At 41.8% G+C, this 25,209-nt stretch overlaps 1 protein-coding gene across 1 annotated transcript in view; it reads right to left on the bottom strand.

The window, feature by feature from the left end:
- Positions 1-8,355: 8,355 nt before the first annotated feature.
- Positions 8,356-25,209, bottom strand: part of LOC120021965 (uncharacterized protein KIAA1755-like) — a 29,640-nt gene continuing 12,786 nt past the window's right edge. The window contains exons 15-23 of the mRNA XM_038965768.1: positions 22,698-22,947; positions 21,972-22,061; positions 19,111-19,335; positions 14,468-14,638; positions 13,685-13,862; positions 12,251-12,365; positions 11,798-12,030; positions 8,753-9,006; positions 8,356-8,394 (exon numbers count right to left, since the gene is read on the bottom strand). Coding sequence (XP_038821696.1) covers positions 8,356-8,394; positions 8,753-9,006; positions 11,798-12,030; positions 12,251-12,365; positions 13,685-13,862; positions 14,468-14,638; positions 19,111-19,335; positions 21,972-22,061; positions 22,698-22,947 — 1,555 coding nt within the window. The remainder of the gene's footprint in view (positions 8,395-8,752; positions 9,007-11,797; positions 12,031-12,250; positions 12,366-13,684; positions 13,863-14,467; positions 14,639-19,110; positions 19,336-21,971; positions 22,062-22,697; positions 22,948-25,209) is intronic.

Genomic DNA, 25,209 nt, shown 5'->3' with positions numbered 1-25,209 from the left:
TACACTGTGCCGCGCTATTCAAACTGAACGAAGGTCTTATTTGGAGTGGTCATGCGCGTCACCGAAATTCCTTGGAACTGTAGGCTACTCTTGCCATCTTGCGCACCAAACTTTGCAGAAGGCGACAGACAGCATAATGCATCATTTCGGTTGGGGAGTGATTGGGCTTCCCTAGAACCCCCCGCATACGCGCGCTCACATACATGGAAAGGGTGCGCGCGCACGTAAACACACACACGGGACACACTCCACTGAGATCTCTACCTATAGTTGCATAATTTACTACATTAATTTGTGTGACAATAGGGAAGAGGGAAGTCATTTTCATGTATGTGTAGACATACTTTAATGAATAAAATGTAGGAGTGACTCTGACCGGTTCATGTTTTGATAAGAAATAATTTGATATTTTGCTGTGATTCTTGCTTTATCCAATAGTTTCTTCTTGGGGTCAAAATGACCCACGTTGTTAATCAATGTATATAACATGTGTTGGTAATTTGAGGGTTAATGGAAACATTGTGTGAGTATTAAGTGATAATGCCCGAGAAGCTGGTGTTTGGAGGATGTATTGGCACGGGTGTTGTTTTGTTTTGTATCTATGGACGCAACCCAGTTGTTCATTCTAAATGTTCCTTTGGCATACTGGCTGGCAACGTTCTTATCCTTTGCTTACTTGCTAGCCAACTATGGCTAACTTGTGTCAAAAAGTGGAGCCAGAATAAACAGCTAAGTAGCTGCATTTGCATTAGTTTATATATTTATTTTATTTGTTTATGTATTTATTATTTAACCTTTATTTAACTAGGCAAGTCAGTTAAGAACAAATTCTTATTTACAATGATGACCAAAAGTTAAAAGGCCTCCTGCAGTGACGGGGATAATATATACATATATATATGTATACCTTTATTTCAACAAGGAACACAGACTGAGACCAAGGTCTCTTTTACAGCTGGGCCCTGCGTATACATGTTTACACATACCGTTTAGGTACAATGATTAAGAAACTACACAAGACAAACAAAATGATCACAGATAACACCAAAAAATACAGCAGCAGATTACATTTACACGTAGGTTATTCCCCTAGCAGCACAATAACGTGATTACCCGAAGCAGTTACAAGCATTACAAAAATAAAAATCCTCCAATAAATATTTAAATTGGGCAAGGGGGACAAGAGTCTCAAGATTAAGTTTAGTCTGCAGGCTATTCCATAGGCACGGAGGGTAACAGGAAAAGGCAGCCATATCCAACTCTGTGGAGATCGCATGGGCCTCAAGTGTAATCCATGCTTCAGACCTGGTTTTAGGAATTATAATTATAATGTTGATGATTGATGAGTGATGATAAATAAGAAGGGAGTTTATTCATAAGTGCTTTATAGACAAACACGAGAGCATGTTGTTCTCGTCTCACGGACAGCGAAGTCCATCCCACATTTTGATATAAAACACAGTGGTGAGTTCTGTAGCTAGCACACATAATAAACCTAAGTGCGCAATGTTAAGTAGCATCCAGCGATTTAAGTGTTGATGCCGTAGCATGCATGTAAATAATATCGTCATAATCTATAACAGACATAAAAGTAGCTTGCACAAGTTGTCTTCTATTTGTAGAGGACAAACATGTCCTGTTTCTATAGAGGAAGTCTAGCTTGATTTTTTGCCGTTTACAAAGTTCATCAATATGCATTTTAAAAGACAGTTTATCATACAACCATATCCCTAAGTATTTATATGCAGAGACCTGATTAATTCGAGAACCATCTAAGCTCATAAATGCAAGTGTATTTTCATTCAACTTCTTGAACCTATTAAAAATCATAAAATGTGTTTTCTTTGCATTTAAAACAAGTTTCAGCTGTATAAAAGACCCTTGTAATATCTTAAAATCTGTCTCCAATAGTGATAATGCTTTGTCAGCCGTCGAAGCGATAGAGTACATGACAGTGTCATCAGCATATAAATGAATTTGACACTTTCTTATCTCATCACCAATATTGTTTATTTAGAGAGTGTACAGTAATGGACCAAGAAAAAAAAAATCTAAATATAGGACAAAACACACATCACGACAAGAGAGACAACACAACACTGCATAAAGAGAGACCTAAGACAACAACATATCAAGGGGGAGGGGGAGCTTGACCAATACGTGGGGGTGCTAAGAAAATAGTTGATTTTCATGACTTAACAAGAGTTATAAGGAAGTTCTCGTTTTTTCAATAAAAGCAGATATAGCACACAGCACATTCAATATAAATGTAGTTGTTAAATGAATTTGGCCAAAGAATTTTCGACAAAATAGCTTTAAGCCTAATACAAGTGACCACAAAGCAATGACAAAAAAGTATTTCACGTGCAAAGGTGAAAGACTTCAGCACGGTCGCTGTCTGGTGCTGAAGTCTTTCAGCAATAACAACACAATACATCCAAAATGTGACAACAACAATAAAGTACATTTATTCCATATGCATAATCAGACAACTGTGCATTGGTAATAATGTTCAGGATGAAAGGGGTATCACAATGTCAGAAATAAAATTAATAATATCTAAAGCGCAGCCACAACGAGAAGTGGATTTACCCTATGCCTGTCAACTGTGCACACATGGTGTAAAACGAGCTGCCTATCATCACAATCGTAGCGATTATATTTCTATTACAAAAATACTTGTAGGCCGACAATATGAATGTGTCTTCTTGTTCCATCCAGAACAGTGATTTCATCATGTTCCCACCACCGGACCGGCGCGCTCTGTCAATAAATAAAAGGCCTTTCAGTTACTCACTAAGTGTGGTTTTATAGAAGGACGATGCATCTGTTGTTGTGGTTCAGTGCAAATGAGTCTATAATCTTCTGGACAACCAGGGCCTTGGTTCTTTCTATGTGTATGGACAGGCAGGCAAGGTTGCTGAGTCGGGGGTTTGCCATTCTGTTTCTCAGGTAGGTTTTTACACGCCGCATGCAGGAGAAACTGTGCTCACATGATGCAGAAGTTACTGGCAGTGTGACAGATATGCGAAAAAGTTTATAGATGTCCACGAAGGAGTCTTTGGGCTAGGGTCCTTTTTTCAGAATTTCCACCTGATTGACATGCCCAAAGTAAACTTGCTGTTACTCAGGCTCAGAAGCCAGGACATGCATATAATTGGTATCATTTGATAGAAAACATTTTGAAGTTTGTAGAAATTTTAAAATAATGCATGAGAATTTAACACAATTGATATGGTAGCCGAAAATCCAAAGAAAAACCAACAGGAATTTTTACTTTTCTATTGAACATACTTGTTTCCATATGAAATCTTATAGTTTATTTACATTTTAGGGTACCTGAGGATTAGATAGAAACGTAGTTGGACTTGTTTTAACAAAGTTTAGCGGTAGCTTTTTGGATTCCTTTGTCTGCAGGTTGAACGAGTGGATTACTGAAATCGATGGTGCCAACTATACTGACTTTTTGGGATATAAAGAAGGATTTTATCTAACAAAACGACCATGAATGTTGTAGCTGGGACCCTTGGGATTGCAAACAGAGGAACATTTTTAAAAAGTAAATGATTATTTCATTGCTATTTTTGATTTTATGAACCCTGTGCCGGTTGATAAATATGTTGATGTGGGTGCCGTCCTCAAACAATTGCATGGTATGCTTTTGCTGTAAAGCCTATTGAAAATCGGACAAAGCAGTTAGATTAACAAGAATTTAAGCTTTTAACTGATATAAGATATTATAAATATTGATAAATATTACCATTATTTATTTGAATTGCGCGCCCTCCAATTTCACCGGATGTTTTCGACAGGTGTCCTGCTGAGGTGTCCCGCCTAGCCCTAAGAGGTTTTAAGCATGGACAGGAACTCCAGTGTGCTGCTAACTGTTTCCCCCTGTCTTGTTTTTCTTTTCAAGAACTTGTGGCACCTCGGCCAGCAGATTGTCCTCTGATTCCATAGTGCTGTGCCATGGGCACAGGGCTTTCTTTTTGAATAAATGTGGCATGCTTGTGGTTGAGGGCTGAAGTTCCCATGAGAACTGCACCTGCTTCTGTGGAAAAGCGTCTGGTCATTTCATTCACCAGTCGGTCAATGACAGGGAAGAACGAGAACGTTTGTTCTGAGTTCATCCGGGGAGGACATGGATGGATGTTCGGTAGATGGCGATGTGCTGTAAATGGCGGGGCTGTTGGGATTGTCTCTTCTCTTGTGGGGGCGGCGGCGGTTGTATGGTGACACCGACCTTTGCGCACAGGGCCTCTGCCTTGCTCCAAATGGCTCTCCAAGAGTCCTCTGTGCACTTTTCTTTTATGCTTGTGATGATCGAGTGTGCGAGGTCAGTGGCAGTCTCGAGCAACAGATCAGGGGACTGTAGAGTGTCAGACATGAACTTTGCTGTGCGGAACAGATCTCAAACAGGATAAGGTGGAGGATGAATTCAGCATCAATGAGTGTGAATAGTGATCGCGCATCAGTCGAGCTGCATGAATTTGGCTGCAACTTAATGTCCTTTAAGGTTGCAATGATGGCTGGGAGGGTTTTTTGCACTGCCCACAGCGAGTTGTACCGGCAGGACCATTGCGTATCAGACAGTTTCTTGAGTTCAATGGGCTGCTGTGAAGGCTCAAGTTCCCTTAGCTTCTTAATGAAATGGGCATGTGTAACAGTATAGCTTTCGTCCGACCCGGGCTCGAACCAGACTGTAACAGTCAAACACGAAGTATCGTTACCCATCGCACCACAAAAGCCCATTGTTCCCCTTGCAGAGCAGAGCAAGGGGAACAACTACTTCACAACGGGGTCCAGGAGAAATTCAGAGAAGAGGTCCCTCAGAGCGAGTGACGTCACCGATTGAAACGGTATTAGTGCGCACCACCGCTAACTAGCTAGCCATTTCACATCGGTTACATTCACCCCCCTTTTGACCTCCTCCGTTTCCGCATCAACCAGTGATCCGGGTCAACAGCATCAATACAACAGTTTAGCTTTCGTCCGTCCCCGTTCGTCCGTCCCCTAGTCAGGACCGAGGGAAAGATGAACTGAGCAAAGTACAGAGAGATCCTTGATGAAAACCTTCTCCAGAGCACTCAGGACCTCAGACTGGGGTGAAGGTTCACCTTCCAACAAGACAACGACTCTAAGCACACAACCAAGACAACGCAGGAGTTGCAAAGGTGCTTCAACAAAGGTGCATCAACAAAGTACTGGGTAAAGGGTCTGAGTACTTATGTGAATGAATATTTCAGTTATTTATTTATACATTTGCAAAAAATGCTAAAAACCTGTTTTTGCTTTGTCATTATGGGGTATTGTGTGTAGATTGACGAGGGGGAAACTACAATTGAATCAATTTTAGAATAAGGCTGTAACGTAACAAAATGTGTAAAAAGTCAAGGGGTATGAATACTTTCCGAAGGCACTGTAATTTCTATGACATCTGATTGTCTTCATAAACTACCTATTTGATGGATAATTCCTTTAAAATGTTTGGCACCTGTAACGGGCTTCCTCCTTCTCCTCATCCGAAGAGGAGTAGCAAGGATTTGACCAACGTGCAGCGGGTTGTGAATACATAATGATTTATTAGACAAACGACGAAACACGAAAACAAACACTTGGAAAGATTCACAAAATAACAAAACAACGTAGACTGACCTGAACGTAAGAACTTACATGTAACACGAAGAACGCACGAACAGGGAAAAACAGACTACACAAAAACCGAACGAACAAACATACCGAAACAGTCCCGTGTGGCGCAACATACACAGACACGGAAGACAACCACCCACCACAACAAACAATGTGAAACAACCTACCTTAATATGACTCTCAATTAGAGGAAACGCCAAACACCTGCCTCTAATTGAGAGCCATACCAGGCAACCCATTAACCCAACATAGAAAACACATAACATAGACTACCCACCCAAATTCACGCCCTGACCAATTAAACACATACCAAAACAACAGAAAACAGGTCAGGAACGTGACAGCACCGTATCACATTTTTGACAAATCAATTTCTGTTTGGGATTAAATTAAATGTTTTTTATCTTTTTTTTATCTTATCAAAGTAAAGAAAAATACAAACACACAAAGGGTAAATATTTTGACCAGTTTCATAATTTAATCCATAAAACGTAGCTAACAACATGGAAATAAGAGTAAAAAGATGTTAATGTTGAGGAATCAAAGTGAGAAAGGCTCATTAGTCTCGGACAGCCTTATGAACTTGTTACGAGGCTAGCCATACTGTCATAACAGTGCAATACTGTGCTTATAATTGTACTAGTAAAATCCAATAAAACACATTACGAGCAAGCACCAGTTAACGTTAATTTAATTTAGTTGATAAGCTCTCTTCAACATGACATTTAAAAATCATGGACAGATTTTGTCATGGCTCTCCTACTGAATGGAAGGCATGGAACCAATGTATGGTTCTGCTGTTAAAAGATGTTTGGTCTTGCACATTTGATACAACAATGTTTGTCGATCAAATTGCTTAAACTAGTTAGCAAGTTTTGGCTATTGTAATATTGTTATTACACGTGATGCACCATACCTAGGGTGTAGTTCTGGTCTGAAGCATGGCAGGTGTAAATGTAATGTCATGCCAGAACTGCATATTTCATGTAATAAGAGCATATGTAAAAAAAAAACTTTAAAAAAACATATCTATACTGAACAAAAATATAAATGCAACATGCAACATTTTCAACGAGTTACAGTTCATATAAAGAAATCAGTCAATTGAAACAAATTGATTCGGCCCTAATCTATGGATTTCACATGACTGAGCATGGGCCTAGCCTTGAGTGTGCCTGGGAGGGCATAGGCCCACCCACTTGGGAGCCAGGCCCACTCACTGGGGAGCTGGCCCAGCCAATCAGAATGGGTTATTCCCCACAAAAGGGCTTTATTACACACAGAAATACTCCTCAGCTGTCCGGGTGATTGGCCACAGCCGATACCGCAGGTGAAGAAGCCGGATGTGGAGGTCCTGGGCTGTAAGTGGATACGTGGTCTGCGGTTGTGATGCCAGTTGGACGTACTGCCAAATGCTCTAAAACGATTTTGGAGGCGGCTTATGGTAGGGAAATTCTCTGGCATCAGCTCTGGTGGACATTCCTGCAGTCAGCATGCCAACTGGATGCTCCATCAAAACTTGAGACATTGGTGGCATTGTGTTGTGTGACAAAACGGCACATTTTAGAGTGGCCTTTTATTGTCCCCAGCATAAGGTGCACCTGTGTAATGATAATTCTGTTTAATCAGCTTCTTGATATCACACACCTGTCAGGTGGATGGATTATATTGGAAAAGGAGAAATGCTCACTAACAGGACTGTAAACACATTTGTGCACAAAATCTGAGAGAAATAAGCTTTTGTGCGTATGGAAAATCTCTGTGATCATTTACTTCAGCTGATGAAACATGGCACCAACACTTTACATATTGCGTTTATATTTTTTTTCAGTATACATAAAAAGAGAGTTGAAGTTGATTTATTGGTTGATTCACCACTGTATTTATGAAAAGGTTACCGGCACAGTTTACTGAGATCATGTGTTATTGGTTTAGCTTGGCAGAAAACATTCTCTTGGCCTGGCATGACATTCACACCTGCCGCTCCAGGTCAGAGCACGCTCAAGGACAGGTACGTGCAACAATTTCTTTGTCACATTTTGCAATTCACTATAACCTATTTTGTCAATCCCCTAAAAAGCTGTGCTTTATTTAGGGTGACATTGTGCAATGCATATGATGACATTACATGTGACATTGCTAGTCTTAAGGAAAGGCCCCAAATAGGAAAAGTAATGTAATGTGTTACATAAAGGCTAAGTTGTAGATTGTTTAAAGAGGGACCGTATTGTATTGTAATCTATTGAATCTGAGATAACATTAAGGTTAATTACATGTTGAATGTACTTGTCTTACACAACGCAAACACAATTCAGACGCAGATGTTTAAATTGCAAAACAATATAAGAACATATGTGAAATACAGCACATTTTAATGGTCAGATAAAAAAAGAATAGAAAAAGTAGAGTACAGTAACTGTCATATAAGAGTCATATAATAGTCCCTTTTATACAGTGACACAGTTCATGGTGTCCTTCTGTTGTCGATAGGTCCAATTCTGTGAGGAGCGACAATATAGGATTGTAGTTGGATAACCTATGGAAAATGACTGAAAACATGAAACATCCATGTGTAAAATACGTTACATACAAAACAAACATATGGAATTATATTTTTTGAAATCCCCAGACATAAATACAGGCCAACTATAGATGGTGAATAGTGACCTCATTACTAACAGACAAACTTACCAAACTCAGAGCTCAAACCTCAGTTGACTTTCCAATGGCCACATTTTGAACCTGTGGTGGAAAAAATACAATTAAACATCACTTCATGTTGTATAGCTTACCAGATCACAAAGAGGTGAATTTTCACTTAGCCTCCCATTGACATCAGTGTATGACTTTTTTTTTTTATATTGTTATTTTTTGTAATTTTTATGCTTTATTCAAACAGTGCAGAAGTAGATGGTGATGCAGGAGGTAAAGGGAGACGCAGGCGGTAAGGCGGGCCTGGTCTTCGGTGGGGAGGCATACCTGCGATACCGCCAGCCGTGTTTCCACTATACCACGGGCTCTACACCACCTCAATGCATTTGATTTAGAATTCACCCTAATAGTATTATAATCCTGCGAAATTGTACAACTCAACCCACACCTTAGGTGGATCCTTAGTCATGGCTGGTGGTCTGTGTGGGAGCGAGGGCGAGGTGGTTCTCTCTGTGGACCGGGTGGGACTCTTGGCCTTGTGGAGGTTGGCTTCGGGTCTGTGGGCTAGCACCTCCTTCAGGCTGACGACGGAGGCGCACACGGAGGAGGCGTCCTCCGCCTCTCTACCAATTGCGGAGTGACAGCTGTGGCTGGAGCTGCTGAAGCCGCTCACGCTCCCTCCTGAAGACTCTGAGCTGTTCACTGGAATAGGAAGGGGAAGGGGAAACCGTAAGACTTGTCCACATTCTAACCTGAAAGGAGTGCTCAGAGGACTGTTGATTTAGGATCAGGTCCCACCTCTTATTCATTGTGACTCAAAAGGCAAAACTAATCCGAGATCAGCACTCCTACATTACTAGACGCTTAGTAAATATGGGCTCAGAGCTTTTAAATGACTGATCCTTTATACATTGTCTTTAGTTCAATCATAAATGATAAAATAGATCCTCTGTCATATTAATAAAGCATTCCCAAATGCAATTAGTTATCTGTCTGGCAGTGAGACTCAAGTTTGCGAAAGCACATTTTCACCATAAAAAGTCATCTTTATAATAAAGCATTCCATTCATCGTCGCATTTGCAGACTTATGTAAAATAGGCTACTATTGCTAAAGTGATGAGTACATTGGAAGGTCATAATTTAATAACATAACTCAATCTATTTGCAGAAAAGACAGCAGCGAGTAGTGGAGTGGGCCTAGGCTAGGCTATAACAGATACTGTAAGTTTCTTTCCTTTCTTTGCATGACAAAAAAAGTGTCCTTTTATAAACACATTTCGTACAATTTACATGACTTTTTTCTGCCTTTAAAGCTACCATTTGGAAGAGGGCGTAAAATAGCCTGGCTCATTTTCTTTTGTGGATTGAATTCAACATGAAATCAACAAAAAAACATGTCACCATGTTATTGGATTTACAGGGCCAGATTAATGCAGGGGCTTACCCCGGTTGAAGAACCTGGTCCCAGGCCTGTTGAGGGAGGGGGGAGGGGGCTCTCTCACCTACTGTCTCGACCTCTGAATGCTCAGCTATGAGAAGCCAACAGACATTTACTCCTGAGGTGGTGACCTGTTGCACCCTCTATAACCACTGTGACTATTATTTGACCCTGCTGATCATCTATGAATGCTTGAACATCTTGAAGAATGATCTCGCATTAATGGCCATGTACTCTTATAATCTCCACCGGCACAGCCAGAAGAGGACTGGCCACCTAGGTTCCTGCCTTTCTCGGGGGTTTTTTCTAGCCACTGTTCATCTCTTGCTCTTTGGGTTTTAGGCTGGGTTTCTGTATAGGCACTTTGTGGCATCTGCTGATTGGAATTTTATTGATTTGTTTACAGAAAATTATGGTGTGACAGGAGGTTGGGGAATTTCTGTGATTTCTTAATCTGGCCCTGTGGATTTAAGTAAAACGTTTTGGGGAAAAAATACAAAATGTATTTACGTTGATGAGTTTTAGCAAATCCAATCAGTTTTTCACATTGATTCAATGTCATCAGATATTTTGGGGTTGAAATTACTTGGAAAATTATTTGGAAACAACATTATTTCAACCAGTTTTTGCCCAGTGGGTTGTGTGCATGATTTATTCTATGAAGTAAATTATCCCATGTCAGTTTTTGATTCCCAAATGGTGGGTTGGGTTTGGGACCAAATGGTGGGCCATCATGACTGCGTGGTCCAACTCAATAATCAAGTTTGCAGACGATACAACAGTAGAAGGCTTGATTACCAGCAATGACGAGACAGCCTACAGGGAGGAGGTGAGGGCTCTGGGAGTGTGGTGCCAGAATAATAACCTCTCACTCAACATCAACAAAACATAGGAGATGATCGTGGACTTCAGGAAACAGCAGTTCCTCGACGTACACATCACTGACAAACTGAAATGGTTCACCCACACAGACAGTGTGGTGAAGATGGCACAACAGCACCTCTTGAACCTTAGGATGCTGAAGAAATTTGACTTGGCACCTAAAACCCTCAAACTTTTATAGATGCACAATTGAGAGGATCCTGTCGGGCTGTATCACCACCTGGTACGGCAACTGCACCTCCCGTAACCACAGGGCTCTCCAGAGGGTGGTGCGGTCTGCCCAACGCATCAAAGGGGGTAAACTACCTGCCCTTCAGGACACCTATAGCACCTGATATCACAGGAAGGCCAAAAAAATCATCAAGGACATCAACCACACGAGCCACTGCCTGTTTACCCCGCTATCATCCAGAAGGCGAGGTCAGTACAGGTGCTTCAAAGCTGGGACCGAGAGACTGAAAAATCTCAAGGCCATCAGACTGTTAAATAGCCACCACTAGCACATTAGAGGCTGCTGCCTATATACATAGACTTGGCCACTTTAACAATGGAACACTAGTCACTTTAATAATGTTTACATATTTTGCATTACCCATCTCATATGTACAGTATATACTGTATTCTATTCCACTGTATCTTAGTCTATGCCGCTCTGACATTGCGCATCCATATATTTATATATTCTTAATTCCATTCCTTTACTTAGATTTGTGTGTATTGTTGTGAAATTGTTAGATATTACCTCTTAGATATTACTGTACTGTTGGAGATAGAAACACAAGCTTTTCGCTACACCCGCAATAACATATGCTAAACACATGTATGTTACCAGTAAAATTTGATTTGATTTGATCATGGCTGCTTAAGTTTGGGCTGTGGTTCTGAGATTAGGTCCTCTCTAGAAATAGATCACTCTCTCTCTTAATTTTTGGGGTCTGGGTCACTCATAGCACAAATATTTCTGAGAACCACCTAGCCTCTCTCAACAGTAGCTGTGTCTTACAACAAATAGGAATCATAGGAAGAGAGTCTGACCCTGTAAACAGTATTTGGACTGTAATTCATGCTTTGGATTTGTTTACTGTCAAAACCAAATGCAAACTTCTCCCCAAATTAGCATGTTTTAGTGTATATTCCCCAAATTAGCTACCCTTCTCATTATATCCACTCACTCAGTAGATTCTGACTTCCGCTCTCCTGGTCCATGTCATCCTCCTCCAGGACCCCAGGGGGCGGGGAGTACCCCCCGGGACCCCCCGCCCCCCTCCGCTTCGGGCCACACAGGTACCCCTCCACGGCGGACGACAGGGACCCTCTCCCAGAGGACGAAGAGGAGTGGCTGCCGGAAGACGACGAACAGCTCCCCGAGCCAATGGAGTTAGGCCGCAGCACAGGACACCCGCCCTGCGAGCTAGACGTCCCCGAGGAGGCCAACGCCTTGGATTCTGGGAGGGCCAGATGAAATCAAATTGTATAAGACGGGACATGAATGAGACAAAAATAGAAATTCCGAATGAGGATCAACCAGGACCTCGGAAAAACATTTACGATGGTGTTAATTTATTACTAAGAAGAACCATTCCAATTATAGTCTAATTGAAATATTCTATTGTGGGTGTGTACCTCTTCCCATCAGAGCACAATTGACTGCCCTGTCGTTGATGGCTGCATCGCTAGGCTGGATGTCCATGAAGGGCTTGTTCCCGATACCCATGAACACCCTCTCCTGCATACGAATCTCTAGAATATAGCAAACAAAATACCATTTAAACATTGACCTATTTTGAGAAATGAGCTGGCAGAGATACATTTATCTTGGAGCAAGGCACAACATGTTACCATGGACAGAAAGAAGTGGAAGGATCTAATTTTGGCCTTACATATGTGACATGGGAATGAAAAGGATTTAGTTAGTAAGTAATTGACATATAAGGGTAGGAACACAACAACAAAACTCAAACATTGACCCAAGAAATACTATGGCTGTGTACTAGTCTCATTCCAAGATGTGTATTTGAACAGTACATCAGGTAGAGTGCTTTAATTTACTACTTTGTTGCAAGAGCTTCCCGTCATGACCCTCGCTGCTTCTACTTAAAATCCAGGTTAATAGTACTGGCAAGGGGAGCTGTATGCCAGAAGCCTGACATTTGTTATTTTACTTGCCTCTATTCCTTCATGACCACCTGACCAAATGATCACAGTTGAAAGTGTTGGATTGGTGTATATCATATTGCACTCACCCATCAATTCCATTCACATCAGGGGGAATGCGGGAAAGAGAATGACATACTACATGACTGCGAGAAACCAATAAAACCTACAGGTGTTGGATCTTAATTTGATCACTCTATTGTTGGTTAAAATGTTCCTGCACCACATGATTGAGCTTCAAGATGTACATATATTCACTGAAAACATGCATTAACACACGGTTAAATTAACTGTATTGCACTTTTCATGTGAACTAATTTTGGCCAGCTAATAGCCTAACCAACAATCAAGCAACATTATGGTTCAAATCTTGTTGCTGCAGGATCATTTTGCAGTGACAATACAGGTCAAATTAAGATCCAACATCTTTACTACTACTACATACTTCACTTCTGGCACATAAATGTATCACAGTTCTGAAAATGTTACTACAGGTGTAGGATCTTATTGTGACCAGTATTGTAGCAGCAAAATCATTCTGCAGAAACAGGATTTTATAATTTAGTCCATAATGTTGCTTGATCGGTGGTAAGGCTATTAGCTGGCCAAAATTAGGCTACATGAAAAGGGGAATACTGTTCATATAACCGTGTGTTGTTCCATTTTTTTCAGTGCATTTATGTGAATCATGAATCTACATTTCCTTCGGTACAGGAAAATTCTCAGCAACAAAAGACTGATCCAATTAAGATCCTACATCTGTAGCTTTCAAATCCTTGCTTCCTCCGTCCTTCTTTCCTCAATTCCCAATTGACGTTTAGTAAATGTTTTCCGACACAGACCAGATCACCTGAGGACTCTTTCTGGTGATTCTGAGAGACCTGATTGGCTGGGTGACCTCTGACCTCTATTGTGTACAGCCTGCTCCCAGAGGATGCGCTCAAGGTCTTTGGTCCAGGCATGCTTCACCTCACTGTTCCCGGCCTGCAGCGTGTACGTGTCCTGGGACTTCCTCCTTCGGAACCAGATCTCAAAGCACAGCCCGCTGTCCCCCGAGTTATGGGTCATCCCAATGTCAGAGGTCTGTCAAAATAGACAACATGGCTTTTACCTAAATACAACTTGTAAGGCTTATGAAGTCTTCATAAATGTTATTAAGACTATAAAGGCCTACACTTTATGGATATTACTGTGTACAACTTCGTCTTAATTTTTGCTTAGAAATTAATCACCCTAGACCACGTGTCAAACTCATTCCACGGAAGGCCGAGTGTCTGTACTTGATTGATGAATTAAGGTCACTAATTAGTAAAAAACTCCCCTCACCTGGTTGTCTAGGTCTTAATTGAAAGGAAAAAACCCAAACTCGCAGTCACTAGGTCCTCCATGGAATGAGTTTGAAACCCCTGCCCTAGACAGACGAGGTCATCTGCAGTGCACAGTTTCCTTCTCCATTTTAAAGTAGGGTATGTGTTAATGTATCATATACCGTTTTGCTAAGCAATAGAGGAAGTGAAACTTTAGGAGTGTAGTTAGGTCAAATGGGACATTCCATATAATGCTCTCTCGTCACACAAGGCCTTTTATAACTTAAACATGTGTTTCAATGAAAGCCAAGGGAAGTAGCTTTAGCAAAATATTCATATTGGGGTATACTGTGCTGTGTTGTATACTGACTGTCTGCATACCTTAAATGACTGTTTGTAGACATAAGTGTCATTGCCCACATCAGTCCACTTGGTCTTGCTGAAGAGGACGAGGTCCTGGAAGAGGAAGATGTGGCGGAAACACTTCTTCTTCCTGAAGGACACCAGGAACTCGTCCTGACGAATCAGCTGCCCCTGCTCCTTCAGGTTGACCTAGAGGCAAAGGAAGATGACATTGAGGGCGGGCTGTATTCTGTCAGGATATTTCTATGGTAAGATAAACCATTTTTACTACCTTGACATTTGACATTATACTGTATTCACCCCCTGATAGGAACAAACTAGCATGTTTTTCAGGTTCTGAACAACCTCACAAATGTGGTAGATAGTTATTTGGATGAGGTGGGTCAATCATTATGCCAAAGTGAGTCACCTGAAAAAGAGTTTGATGACCCCTGCACTATACTGTATGACCGCCAGGTCAGTTGCCAATGCACAGTAGATCAGAGCCAAGTGGTGCCTTGAAGGTCAGAGATAACAAGAGTTGTGGACTGAGTGCGGTCAACTGCATGGGCAGTATACAGGTCTAAAAGGAGTGAAAGGGTTAAACAAGCTTGTTATCTTACAAAAAATGAACGCTACCAAACCACCTCACAAACTCGTTATCTCTCTCAGAACGATCTTCTTGACCCTAACCAGTCAGGCTTCAAGGCAGGTCACTCAACTGAGATGGCTCTTCTCTGTGTCAGAGAGGCTCTCCGCACTGCCAAAGCTGACTGTCTCTCTCCTCCGTTCTCATCCTCCAAGCTCAATCCACTGCCTTCGACACTGTGAACCATCAGATCCTCCTCTCCACCCTCTCAGGGCTGGGCGTCTCTGGCTCTGCACACTCTCTGATATCATCTGTCATGACTCTCCTGGCTGAGGAGCCAAGGCCCCAGATCAGATTAGCAAATGGCTGACGATGACCAGGGTTTCAAGTGCTTTCGGAGAGCCTTTCTGACCGTTTGAGCAGACACATGCACATTTGTGGCCTGCTGGAGGTCATTTTGCAGGGCTCTGGCAGTGCTTCTCCTTGCACAAAGGCGGAGGTAGCGGTCCTGCTGCTGGGTTGTTGCCCTCCTACGGCCTCCTCCACGTCTCCTGATGTACTGGCCTGTCTCCTGGTAGCGCCTCCATGCTCTGGACACTACGCTGACAGACACAGCAAACCTTCTTGCCACAGCTCGCATTGATGTGCCATCCTGGATGAGCTGCACTACCTGAGCCACTTGTGTGGGTTGTAGACTCCGTCTCATGCTACCACTAGAGTGAAAGCACCGCCAGCATTCAAAAGTGACCAAAACATCAGCCAGGAAGCATAGGAACTGAGAAGTGGTCTGTGGTCACCACCTGCAGAACCACTCCTTTATTGGGGGTGTCTTGCTAATTGCCTATAATTTCCACCTTTTGTCTATTCCATTTTCACAACAGCATGTGAAATTTATTGTCAATCAGTGTTGCTTCCTAAGTGGACAGTTTGATTTCACAGAAGTGTGATTGACTTGGAGTTACATTGTGTTGTTTAAGTGTTCCCTTGATTTTTTTGAGCAGTGTATATATATATATATATATAATCTCTTATTGAGTTTAACTGTTGGTTAAGGACTTGTAAGTAAGCATTTCACGGTAAGGTCTGCACTTGTATTCGGCGCATGTGACAAATAAAGTTTGATTTGATAAGAGCGTCTGCTAAATGACTAAGATGTCAAATGTAAATGTGGTTCACAGTATAGGCTACAGATAGTTATTTGTGTCATGTTGGTAAATCATATTTCCAATGTGGGTCTTCTGAAAGAAAGTTTGAAAACCACTGACATAGACAACCGGTAGCCCATAAAACAAACATCCATAGAAATGTTGCTTCGATAGTATGTCTTATCACAAACATTTGAAATCTGAATAAATAACACTCAACATTCCTCTGCTTTCCATTCCACTCCCTCTCATTCTATCCTTTGAATACAAGCTGTACTCTGTTACATTTCAATATTATACCCATGCTGAGATAATATTGGATAAAAATGTTGCTTTTGTATGTCTTGTCACAATAAAACCAGGATGGGTGCTAGAACATTGGTAGTGGATGAAGTGAGTTCCCTGGGCCACAATGAAAACGGCTTTGAGCACTTGGGTTTTTTAATCTAACAGTATAGGACCACCTATTACTCCTGTCCACTCCCCCGTACCACAATCCATCGTAATTTCCTATTCTTCCCTATCTATTCTACAGTTTATGTTCTTACATACTGGAACTGATATGAGACAGACAACTAACATCCCACACAGCTGTTCCAAGGATAAAGTTGCCTCGGGAGTAGTATGTCCTATCCAACACTACAACAATGAATAACCAACAGTCCAGTCTAGTCCTGTCCTGTCCTGTCTTGCCCAGTCCTCTCCTCTACTCTCAGATGACCCCATCCCCCACCCAACCCCACATGCCTACTACGGTACACCCAGAAAGAAGAGGATGTGTAAGAACGTAATGTTTAGATAGGGACATACACTACCGGTCAAAAGTTTTAGAACACCTACTCATTCAAGGGTTTTTCTTTATTTTTACTATTTTCTACAGTGTAGAATAATAGTGAAGACATCAAAACTACGAAATAACACATATGGAATCATGTAGTAACCAAAAAAACTGTTAAACAAATCCAAATCTATTTTATATTTGAGATTCTTCAAAGTAGCCACCCTTTGCCTTGATGACAGCTTTGCACGCTCTTGGCATTCTCTCAACCAGCTTCATGAGGTAGTGACCTGGAATGAATTTCAATTAACAGGTGTGCCTTGTTAAAAATTAGTTTGTGGAATTTCTTTCCTTCTTAATACGTTTGAGCCAATCAGTTGGTTGTGTTGTGACAAGATGGGGGGGGGGGGGGGGGGGTATAGCCGTATTTGGTAAAAGACCAAGTCCATATTATTGCAAGAACAGCTCAAATAAGAAACGACAGTCCATCATTACTTTAAGACATGAAGGTCAGTCAATATGGAATATTTCAAGAACTATAAAAGTTTCTTCAAGTGCAGTCCCAAAAACCATCAAGCGCTATGATGAAACTGGCTCTCATGAGGACTGCCACAGGAAAGGCCAGTTACCTCTGCTGAGGATAAGTTCATTAGAGTTACCACCCTCAGAAATTGCAGCCCAAATAAATGCTTCAACTGTTCAGAGACTGTGTGAATCAGGCCTTCATGGTCAAATCTCTGCAAATAAACCACTACTAAAGGACACCAATAAGAAGAAGAGACTTGCTTGGGCCAAGAAACATGAGCAATAGACATTAGACCGGTGGAAATTGTCCTTTGGTTTGGAGTCCAAATTGGAGATTTTTGGTTCCAACCTCCATGTCTTTGTGAGACGCGGTGTGGGTGAACGGATGATCTCTGCATGTGTATTTCCCACCGTAAAGCATGGGGGAGGAGGTGTTATAGTGTGGGGGTGCTTTGCTGGTGACACGGTCTGTGATTTATTTAGAATGAAAGGCACACTTAACCAGCATGGCTACCACAGCATTCTGCAGCGATACGCCATCCCATCTGGTTTGCGCTTAGTGGGACTATCATTTGTTTTTCAACAGAACAATGACCCAAAACACCTCCAGGCTGTGTGAGGGCTATTTTACGAAGGAGAGTGATGGAGTTCTGCATCAGATGACCTGGCCTCCACAATCCCCCGACCTCAACCAAATTGAGATGGTTTGGGATGAGTCGGACTGCAGAGTGAAGGAAAAGAGGCCAGCAAGTGCTCAGCATATATGGGAACTCTTTCAAGACTGTTGGAAAAGCATTCCAGGTGAATCTGGTTAAGAGAATGCCAAGAGTGTGCAAAGCTGTCATCAAGGCAAAAGGTGGCTATTTGAAGAATCTCAAATATTGCCACGTTGTATAATGATATGAGACAGGAGCAGGAATACGAAATTGTTTTTTTTATTCCTCTACTCAAACTAGAGTACATCATGAACATGACGGGGACGAAGCTCAAGTCAAACACGTATATATATATAATACAGGGCTGTAACCCAAACAAAGAGCTAGGTGTAAACCGCTAATAAATACACAGGACGAAACCCCATAATAACAAGTGCACACTAACACGCAAGCCTATACAACAGAGCACAGGTACTCACAAGACTAACGGACATGGAACAGAGGGCACATATATAAACATGCTTATCAGGGGGAATGGGAACCAGGTGTGCGTAATGAGACAAGACAGTCCAGGGTTGGTGGTAATGATCGAGTTCAGTGACGCCTGGAAGGCCGGTGACGTAGACCTGAACGGAATGAGCAGCAGTACCGGGGGAATCCGTGACAAATATAAAATATATTTTGAAATGTTTAACACTTTTCTGGTTACTACATGATTCCATAAGTGTTATTTCAGAGCTTTAATGTCTTCACTATTATTCTACAGTGTAGAAAATAGTAAAAACAAAGAAAAACCCTGGTATGAGTAGGTGTACTAAAATGTGGACCGGTAGTATATATGGAATAAAGATGGAGTTTCTGCCTCTGCTTGCTCTTTAGGGTCTAGCCCAGGTTACTGTAAAAGCACATGTGACAGCTGCCGATAACCCCCACTAAAAAAGGGATTCATTAATACATTTGATTGATTGGCTTCACCCCCTAACACTCACATCACAGTCCTGTATGTCGTCCATGGCCAGCAGGTTGTTGCCATGGCGCAACTGGAACTGGATGACTTCAAGGGCACGCCTGACTTCGGCCTCCTCGCGGCCCCGGTGGGGTCCGCAATCCCTCACCATGTCCTGCAGCAGTAGGCTGTACTTGCTGATCCGCTGCACCGGCTTCAGCAGGTATGATGACAGGTCCATCTTGTCGCCCAGCTCTATCTGTTTTTGCTAAAGTGTTGGGAAGATATACAGTGCATTCATAAAGTATTCAGGCCCTTTGACTTTATCCACATTTTGTTACGTTACAGCCTCATTCGAAAATTGATCAAATCGTTTTTTCCAACACCCAATACTCATACTGACAAAGATAAAACAGGTTTTTAGAAAAAAACTGAAATATCACATTTATATAAGTATTCAGACCCTTTACCCAGTACTTTGTTGAAGCACCTTTGGCAACGATTACAGCCTTGAGTCTTCTTGGGTATGATGGTACAAGCTTGGCACACCTGTATTTGAGGAATTTCTCACATTGTTCTCTGTAGATCCTCTCAAGCTCTGTCAGGTTGGATGGGGAATGTCGCTGCACAGTTATTTTTAGGTCTCTCCAGAGATGTTTGATAGGGTTCAAGTCCGGGTTCTGGCTGGGCCACTCAAGGACATTCAGAGATTTGTCCCGAAGGCACTCTTCCGTTGTCTTGGCTGTGTGCTTAGGGTCGTTGTCCTGTTGGTAGGTGAACCTTCGCCCCAGTCTGAGGTACTGAGCGCTCTGGAGCAGGTTTTCATCAAGGATCTCTCTGTACTTTGTGTCACGTTCCTGACCTGTTTTCCCTTGTTTTTGTATTTATTTAGTATGGTCAGGGCGTGAGTTGGGGTGGGCATTCTATGTTATGTGTTTCTATGTTGGGTTCAATGTTTAGCCTGATATGGTTCTCAATCAGGGGCAGGTGTTTTACGTTTCCTCTGATTCAGAACCATATTAAGGTAGGCTGTTCACACCGTTTGTTTGTGGGTGATTGTCTTCTGTGTCAGTGTTGTTACCACACGGTACTGTTTCGTTTGTTTTGTCGGTTCCTGTTCGTGCGTTCTTTGTGTTCTATAAGTTCTCATGTTCAGGTCTTTCTACGTCGTTTTGTTGTTTTGTAGTTATTCAAATGTGCTTCGTGTTCGTTTTTTCTTTAAATAAATCGTTATGTCTTCACAACACGCTGCATTTTGGTCCGATCCTTCTCGCCTCTCCTCGTCCGATGAGGAGGACGACATAGACAATCGTTACACTTTGCTCCGTTCATCTTTCCCCTCGATCCTGACTTGTCTCCCAGTCCCTGCCGCTGGAAAACATCCCCACAGCATGATGCTGCCACCACCATGCTTCACCGTAGGGATAGTGCCAGGTTTCCTCCAGACGTGATGGAGGGTCAAGGAAATGGGTTTTACGAGAGATAGCTTGAGCTGACAATGACTTGGTGATAAAAACACAAGCTGGCAATCCATAGACAAGATGTTGGTGTGTGTGACCCAAGATAGAGATAGCCTGCATGAGTTTAGAACAATCTCTCATTGTCTCATCTTCTTCGAATCTGGGAAACTAAGCCGGGTTGGGGGTAAAACAACATCCTGTGCAGATAACCAGGAGATGAACCAAGGTGGCTTATGGAAGGGGTTGAACCAGCCCTGACTAAGCATTTTTAGGTCCTATATTATATCTGTTTGTTCATTTTCAGTTAGGCTACTCGGCCCAACAGTCAAGACTGTTGGGTGGACCAGTCTCATTATTGCAATAATTAATCAATATTGAATAAAGATGATTGTCTGAAGAAATGACAAAGTCTCTCTCACTTGATTAGAATATTCCACCACAGCTGTCATGTGCCTTTTACTGTGGAGTGGCTTCCGTCTGGACACTCTACCATAAAGGCCTGATTGGTGGAGTACTGCAGAGATGGTTATCCTTCTGGAAGGTTCTCCCATCTCCACAGAGGAACTCTGGAGCTCTGTCAGATTGACCATAGGGTTCTTGGTCACCTCCCTGACCAAGGTCCTTCTCCCCCAATTGCTCAGTCTGGCCAGGCACCCAGCTCTAGGAAGAGTCTTGGTGGTTCCAAACTTCTTACATTTAAGAATGATGGAGGTCATTGTGTTCTTGGGCACCTTCAATGCTTCAGAAATGTTTTGATACCCTTCCCAAGATCTGTGCCTCGACACAATCCTGTCTCAGAGCTCTACAGACAATTCCTTTGACCTCATGGCTTGGTTTTTGCTCTGACATGCACTGTCAACTGTGGGACCTTATATAGACAGGTGTGTGCCTTTCCAAATCATGTCCAATCAATTGAATTTACCACAGGTGGACTCAAATCAAGTTGTAGAAACATCTCAAGGATGATCAATTTGAAACAGGATGTACCTGAGCTCAATATACATTTCAAAAAAATTCTAAAAACCTGTTTTCGATTTGTCATTATGGGGTATTGTGTGTAGATTGATGAGGACGTTTATTTAATACATTTTAGTAAAGGCTGTAACGTAACAAAATACGGAAAAAGTCAAGGGGTCTGAATACTTTCCGAATGCACTTTATAGGTTACAATAGATTTAGGGTAGATACAATACATCAGGGCCCTACTTTAGTATTGATTTGTTAGGCCTTTGCTCATGCAAGTTATTCCTTCAATAGCGTCTTAGTAGGAATGTCGTACAATAGGAAAAGATTATGAAAATGCAGGAGTATTGGGAAGTTCATGTTAAAATATACTATTAAAGGCCTCATAATTCTTTGCAAAACCGGTTGTTCCAGTGTCACTTCCACAACAAATGAATTGATCTAATATTAGTGTATTGTGAGGGATGGTTGAAGTCCTCACCTTGAAGAAGTCATGGCCGTGGTCGATGAGTAAGCTGTCTGACTTGGGTTTGTTCTTGCTGTAGAGGGCGTACAAACCAAAGCTCTCTCTCTGGACAAAGGAAAAACAATCCAATCAACAAAGTTGAAACATTGGATGAAATTGATTTTTCTGCCTCGTTTCCAATTTCCAATGAAAGACAAAAGAAAATATCCCTATTTTTTGTATTGCTGGGAAAACAGGAAAAGGGATTAAAATCTTAGGAAATTCCCAGGAACTCTGTCTAATCTCCAGTGTGCACATCTGGAATATTTTAGACACTGGTAGACACTACCGGCTTGTTGATTCAACGAGATTTTAGTTGAACTGACTTGTGGCATTCGGTCCACATCACTTGTTGGTGACTGCAGATCACAGATAAGATACAAAAAAGACTGAATAAGTTGTATCACCTCAATAAGTTGTTGTTGATTGTTTGTATAAGAGCAGTTGGATTACAAGATACTGTTATACCAGTGTCGCTTTCCTTTTAACTTCTCTGTGAAGTGATGGGGACACTACCCTGGAAAGGGTGCCGTCCTTCACTTAAATCATCATCATCATCACAGTTTTTGATCTTGAAAACGATAAAACAATTGTTGTAATAACAGTGGACTTATGAACAAAATAATGAAAGATTGTTTTGAGTGAAATATCCCTTTAAGGTTAGTTATCAAACGGCTAAGGCACGTAACTATGGGAACCCACATGTCGTAGGAAGCTGCGTCCCACCCTGAAGGGCTCTCGGAGGCAGCCCTCCAGCTCTTTCAGGAAGTGGTGTCGATGGAAGTCATGGAGCTTCTCCAGGTTGCCGAAAATGCTCCCCCTCTGGCCCCTTAGGTCCTGAGGCACGTCAGGCCTCTCCAGCTCGGGGAAGTAGTGCTCTCGGACGTAACCTAGAGATCGTACATACTCCCTCTCAGTCAACAAGAGCTCCTCCATGATCCTCTGCAACTTCCTGTCCACACAAGAAACATGGAATAGGGATTTTTTAAAGATTTATACAAAGCATTCGCAACATTATGAACATACATGCCAAATATAGACCTTATATTGTGTTCCCTACAGGTTATAGAAAAGAAGCTGTCTGTCCAGTCCTGCCTACCTACAGGTTATGGAAAATGTGCTCTTTTAGTATTTCACCAGTAAGTTCTCAAGGAGAACGCTTCCACTTCTCAGCCAAAGATAATAAAACAAAAACACTACAGTAATACTACATTATACCTCAATCAGCAAAAACACTACATTTATTACAGTATACACTACAGTTTTCTTTTACTACTTCAGACTCGTTTTTCCACATTTTGTTACATTACAGCCTTATTCTAAAATGTTTTAAATTAAATATTTTACACATCAATCTACATACAATTCCCCATAATGACAAAGTGAAAACAGGTTTTTGGACATTTTTGCTAATTTATAAAAAAAATGAAAAAAATAAAAAAAACGTATTTATGTAACTATTCAGACCCTTTGCTATGAGACTCGAAATTGAGCTCAGGTGCATCCTCTTTCCATTGATCATCCTTGAGATGTTTCTACAACTTGATTGGAGTTCACCTGTGATAAATTCAATTGATTGGACATGGTTTGGAAAGGCCCACACCTGTCTATATAAGGTCCCACAGTTAACAGTGCATGTCAGAGCAAAGAACAAGCCATGAGGTTGAAGGAATTGTCCGTAAAGCTCCAAGACAGGATTGTGTTGAGACACACATCTAGGGAAGGGTACCAAAACATTTCTGCAGCATTGAAGGTCCCCAGAACACAGTGGCCTCCATCATTCTTAAATGGAAGAAGTTTGGAACCACCAAGACTCTTTCTAGAATTGGTCGCCCGGCCAAACTGAGCAATTGGGGGAGAAGGGCGTTGGTCAGGGAGGAGATGGTCACTCTGTCACTGCTCCAGAGTTCCTCTGTGGAGATGGGAGAACCTTCCAGAAGGACAACAATTTCTGCAGCACTCTACCAATCAGGCCTTCATGGTAGATTGACCAAACTGAACCACTCCTCAGAAAAAGGCACATGACAGACCGCTTGGCGTTAGCCAAAAAAACAAGATTGAACTCTTTGGCCTGAATGCCAAGCGTCACATCTGGAGTAAATCTGGCACCATCCCCATGGTGAAGCATGGTGGAGGCAGCATCATGCTGTGGGTATGTATTTCAGCGTCAGGGACTGGGAGACTAGTCAGAATCGAGGGAAAGGTGACTGGAGCAAAGTACAGAGAGATCCTTGATGAAAACCTGCTCCAGAGTGATCAGGACCTCAGACTGGGGCGAAGGTTCACCTTCCAACAGGACAACGATCCTAAGCACACAGCCAAGACAACGCAGGAGTGGCTTCGGGACAAGTCTCTGAATGTCCTTGAGTGGCCCAGCCAGAACATCTCTGGAGAGACCTGAAAATAGCTGTGCAGCGCTGCTCCCCATCCAACCTGAAAGAGCTTGAGAGGATCTGCAGAGAAGAATGGGAGAAACTTCTCAAATACAGGTGCCAAGCTTGTAGCGTCATACCCAAGATGACTAGAGGCTGTAATCGCTGCAAAAAGTTGCTTCAACAAAGTACTGAATAAAGGGTCTGAATACTTATGTAAATGTAATTTACATTTTTTATCTTTAATACATTTGCAAACATTTTTAAAAACCTGTTTTTGCTTTGGGTATTGTGTGTAAATTGATGAGGGGAAAAAAATATTTTATACATTTTAGAATAAGTCTGTAATCTAACAAAATGTGGAAAAAGTCAAGGGGTCTGAATACTTTTCCGAATGCACTGTATATTATAGTTTACTGTAAATACTACAATATATGGAGATTTTGGAGATTTTAGCCTGCAAAAACACTACAGTGAATACTATATTGTTTATACTATAGTATACTATAGTATTTTTTCATGTAGCTATATCCCAATAAAGTGTGACTGGTATACTTAGTGTAGTTATTGTCAAGGTTTCAGGCAGATAATCTTCATCTGAAATCTAACAAAGACCCAAAGAAAAACCATCTCTATGCTGCCCTTCTACTAACACTGCATGCTGTAAATGTCATTTGTCACTCAGTTGTTTATTCAAACTGCCAGTAAGCATGATATCAAGACTTGTTTCCCAGAACCAGTTCAATAACAATGCTATTTTGTTTGTCTGAATTGCAGATTGTTAATAACTCTTGGGTGACTGTTGGTTTTGTTGGAATTTCTGGGGGAAACATTTGCATGTT

Source organism: Salvelinus namaycush, chromosome 2 (genome assembly GCF_016432855.1).
Source record: "Salvelinus namaycush isolate Seneca chromosome 2, SaNama_1.0, whole genome shotgun sequence".
Taxonomy (NCBI): domain Eukaryota; kingdom Metazoa; phylum Chordata; class Actinopteri; order Salmoniformes; family Salmonidae; genus Salvelinus; species Salvelinus namaycush.
Note: the sequence above shows the minus strand (reverse complement) of the source record. Positions and strands in the feature narration are given on the sequence as shown.